Here is a 3,979-nt window from a genome sequence, read left to right on the forward strand (position 1 = left end):
GCAATCAGACATAGGTTGCCCTGTATCCCGGTCCAAAATACCTGCACCTTCTCACAGGACCATAGGACATGAAGTAATTGCCCGTCCTCTGTCTTACATTTACAACAATTTGGTGCGTCTTTCAGACCAATTCTTAACAATCTAGAGATTGAACTGAATGAGACGCACCCACACATCCCGTGACATAGTTTTAATATTCCTACATATCCTGTCCCACTCCTAATCATCCAGTGTAATACTCAGATCCTTTTAACTACATTATTCAGATATAACAGATAATGTGCTCATAATAGATACAAAGCTGTTACCTGATTGACACCTCTGAGAGAAGCTAATGAGTCACAACTCAAATGGAAAACTACAGATATCACACACACACACAGCTACATTCAGAATACAGATCTCTGATATCCATCGAGGAAATATGTCCTCGACGGACTTTTATGAAACACATTAAAAAGTTTCTTTATAATGTTTATCTTGATGATTCTCATAATTCTCATATTTAGACTTGAGAACATATTTGAGTGGGATTTTCTTACGGTGGCCCTGAGAGCTCAACTCAAGTTAATGTGTGCAATTTGACAAAACACAAACAAATGAAGACAACATCTTCACAAACCAGACCACAACATCATTCAGAAAAGAAAGATGCAAGTGAGGAAATACAACTAAATACAAAAGAGGCCAGAATATTTACAGTAATTCCTTCATTAGATAGCGATAATTAAGAGATTACAGATATTCCGTGGGCCGAATTCAAACCATTGCGGTTTATGGTCATGGCTTTACACCTAAGCCACGAAGGTTGTAATAGAACGCTGACTTTTTCTTAGGTATAGGAGTAATACCAGTGCACCCCAGACCTGTTACAGTAGTAGCCAAAGCTGCAGGACTTATCACGGTGCAGTTTTGCCAAAATGTAAACAAATATGCCATTGACTATAAACACAGTGGTGTAGATTGTTCAGTATATTCATCAACAACTTTTTCACTAGATTTTTACAGGCAGAGCAGCATGAAGCTCGACCGGTATGTTGTTTTTTACTTCGGGATTGAAGCCTGGTACCTCGCTGGTTATAAGCAGTAAAATGACCTGAAGTTAGGGGCCGTCTCAAAAATGAATGCAAAATGGCATAAAGAGCTTTTCAGTTTTTTGTCAACAGCTTTATTAATTATTACACAGACACCTCGGACCGACTTTACATTCATCTCGTCATCCGACATTATTTCAGACTGACTTTCTTTCCTTTTTGATGGTGGGGTTCAACCAAGCTACAGTTGTTTTCTTATTTTTTTTCTGTATTTGATGATTTGAAAAAGAAATGCATATAACACTGCACAGCAGTTGTTACATAGGCCGGCATAAAAAAATCCCAGTGGATAAAAACACAATCAAATCCAAAGGCTTGTGGCTGGGTTGACTCAGTTGGTAGAGCGTGCACATACTGTATAGACATCGAGGTATATGCCTCGACGCAGAGGTCCTGGATTTGAGTCCCACCTGTGAGGATTTCCTCCATGTCTCTCTCTCTCTCTCCCTAAAATAATGATTATTTTTTTTATTGTTACAACAGAACAGAGGAACATCAAAATATACTAAAGTTCTGATATTTAAAATGTATAAAAATACAAACTTAAGATATGAAACTTAAGTTTTTTGAAAAAAAACACAATAACAAAAGAAAACTAATCAGTGTTGCCAACAGGGACGTTGTAAAGCACCCTCTGGTGGACAGACTATGCAACGCCAACGCTCATAACATGGTGGACCATCCGTTTTTATTTAATTTTTAAAATATGCATTTATCAGAATCATTTATTTGTCACTATAAAGGATTCTGATGAATCTGATATCGGTTGGGCTCTAATAAATATACAGTATATCCTTAATATATATTAAAAAAATTAAAATATTATTGTTATTTGTATATTGTTTGGCAGCTTAATGTACAGCTGTATGAATTAGGAGGATTATTGGCAGTAGAAAGCAATTTAATGCAAAAAATGAAGCAACCTAGTCGACATTTTACAGAGGAAAAAAACCCTGTTATTAAGTCTGAATGTACAATTGCTGTCATCTAATCCAGGGAGACTCAGGCGTGAAGGGAGATAAAGGAACTTCAGGAGATCCAGGTATGCCTGGAAACCCTGGACCCCCCGGCAGAAAGGGCCACACAGGGATGATGGGCATGTCAGGACCACCAGGGGAAATAGGACCTCCCGGGCCACAAGGAGTTTCAGGAAACCCCGGTCTCCCAGGCCAAAGGGTGAGTCATAAAAGTCCTCAAAGTATGGCTGGGCAATACGTTGATAATTATATTGACATCGATATATGAGGCTAGATATCGTCTTTAGGATATCAAAATATCCTGATATGACACATAAGTATTGTCTTTTCCTGGTTTTAAAGGCTACATTACAGTAAAGTCAGTCATTTTCTGAACTCACCAGACTGTTCTAGATGTTCTATTACTCACCTCTACCCACTTAGTTATTATATATTTATGGTACTGATGACTATTTATTAACAATCTCATTGTGTAAACATTTATCAAAAGCACCAATAGTCAACCCATAAAGCTCAATATCGACATTGATGTATTTTGGTCAAAAATAGTGTGAAATTAGATTTTTACGCCCAGCCCTACCTGAAAGCTTTAATGTTGATGCCCCAGGAACATATGCACAGATGATTTAGATTCAGGCTTTAATAACGGAGTGAATGAGGAACATCTGTTTTCTCAGGGAGAGTCGGTATCACTGGAGCAGATGAGACGGCTCATCCAGGAGGAGCTGGCCAAGCAGTTAGACGGTGAGGAGGCCATTTCTTGTAGCGTTTGTGGTCTTTCCCGTCAGCCTCATTACGATCACTTTAACAGCGTTACATCAGATTGAATTCACTTTCTTTTTTGTGTCCAGCAAAAATGGCTTACCTCATGGCTCAGATGCAGCCAGCCCATGTGAAGAGTACAGCGGGACGTCCAGGACCTCCAGGCCCTCCAGGTAAGGACGGCGGTTCCGGACGACCTGGCCCCCCTGGAGAGCCCGGTATGCCTGGACAGAATGGGGGAGAAGGACCCAGGGGACCCGTGGGCCCTAAAGGTAAGACATGGACTTTGTGACAATAGGCATCCTAAAATACAATGGTTAACATGTTAAAATGAGTTACATTACATTACATCTATAATGACAGCAGGCAAAACGGGTTTAGTGATCCTCTAGTACTGTATCTGAAGTCTCTTTTATATAGACCTTAGTGGTCCCCTAGTACTGTATCTGAAGTCTCTTTTATATAGACCTTAGTGGTCCCCTAATACTGTATCTGAAGTCTCTTTTATATAGACCTTAGTGGTCCCCTATACTGTATCTGAAGTCTTTTTATATAGACCTTAGTGGTACCCTAGTACTGTATCTGAAGTCTCTTTATATAGACCTTAGAGGGCCCTAATACTGTATCTGAAGTCTCTTTTATATAGACCTTAAAGGTCCCCTAATACTTATCTGAAATCTCTTTATATAGACCTATGGTCCCCTAATACGTATCTGAAGTCTCTTATATAGACCTTAGTGGTCCCCTAATACTGTATCTGAAGTCTCTTTATATAGACCTTAGTGGTCCCCTAATACTGTATCTTAAGTCTCTTTATATAGAACTTAGTGGTCCCTAATACTGTATCTGAAGTCTCTTTTATATAGACCTTAGTGGTCCCCTAATACTGTATCTGAAGTTTTATATAGACCTTAGTGGTCCCCTAATACTGATCTGAAGTCTCTTTTATAAGACCTTAGAGGTCCCCTAATACTGTATCTGACGCTCGTTCCCAAAATTCAGTCTTGGTGCAGAATTCCAGCCACTAGATCCAGTCCCAATATTAGCTTTCCTTAGTATGTGCCATTTCTGAGTCTTAAAAAGAGAGAAAGGGGCGATAACCTTGCTCCATCATCACCCCAGATCAGCCCATCTGAGCTTTCATTT

The 3,979-nt window shown here is 39.4% G+C and overlaps 1 protein-coding gene across 3 annotated transcripts in view; it reads left to right on the forward strand.

Moving 5' to 3' along the window:
- The window catches only part of col22a1 (collagen, type XXII, alpha 1), a 99,729-nt gene that overhangs the window by 93,288 nt on the left and 2,462 nt on the right, over positions 1 to 3,979 (forward strand). For all 3 annotated transcript variants that reach the window (XM_032534839.1, XM_032534840.1, XM_032534841.1), the window contains 3 exons: positions 2,091 to 2,270; positions 2,749 to 2,815; positions 2,923 to 3,105. In XM_032534839.1, coding sequence (XP_032390730.1) covers positions 2,091 to 2,270; positions 2,749 to 2,815; positions 2,923 to 3,105 — 430 coding nt within the window. The remainder of the gene's footprint in view (positions 1 to 2,090; positions 2,271 to 2,748; positions 2,816 to 2,922; positions 3,106 to 3,979) is intronic.

The sequence above is a fragment of the Etheostoma spectabile genome, chromosome 14, assembly GCF_008692095.1.
Source record: "Etheostoma spectabile isolate EspeVRDwgs_2016 chromosome 14, UIUC_Espe_1.0, whole genome shotgun sequence".
NCBI classification, from domain to species: Eukaryota; Metazoa; Chordata; class Actinopteri; order Perciformes; family Percidae; genus Etheostoma; species Etheostoma spectabile.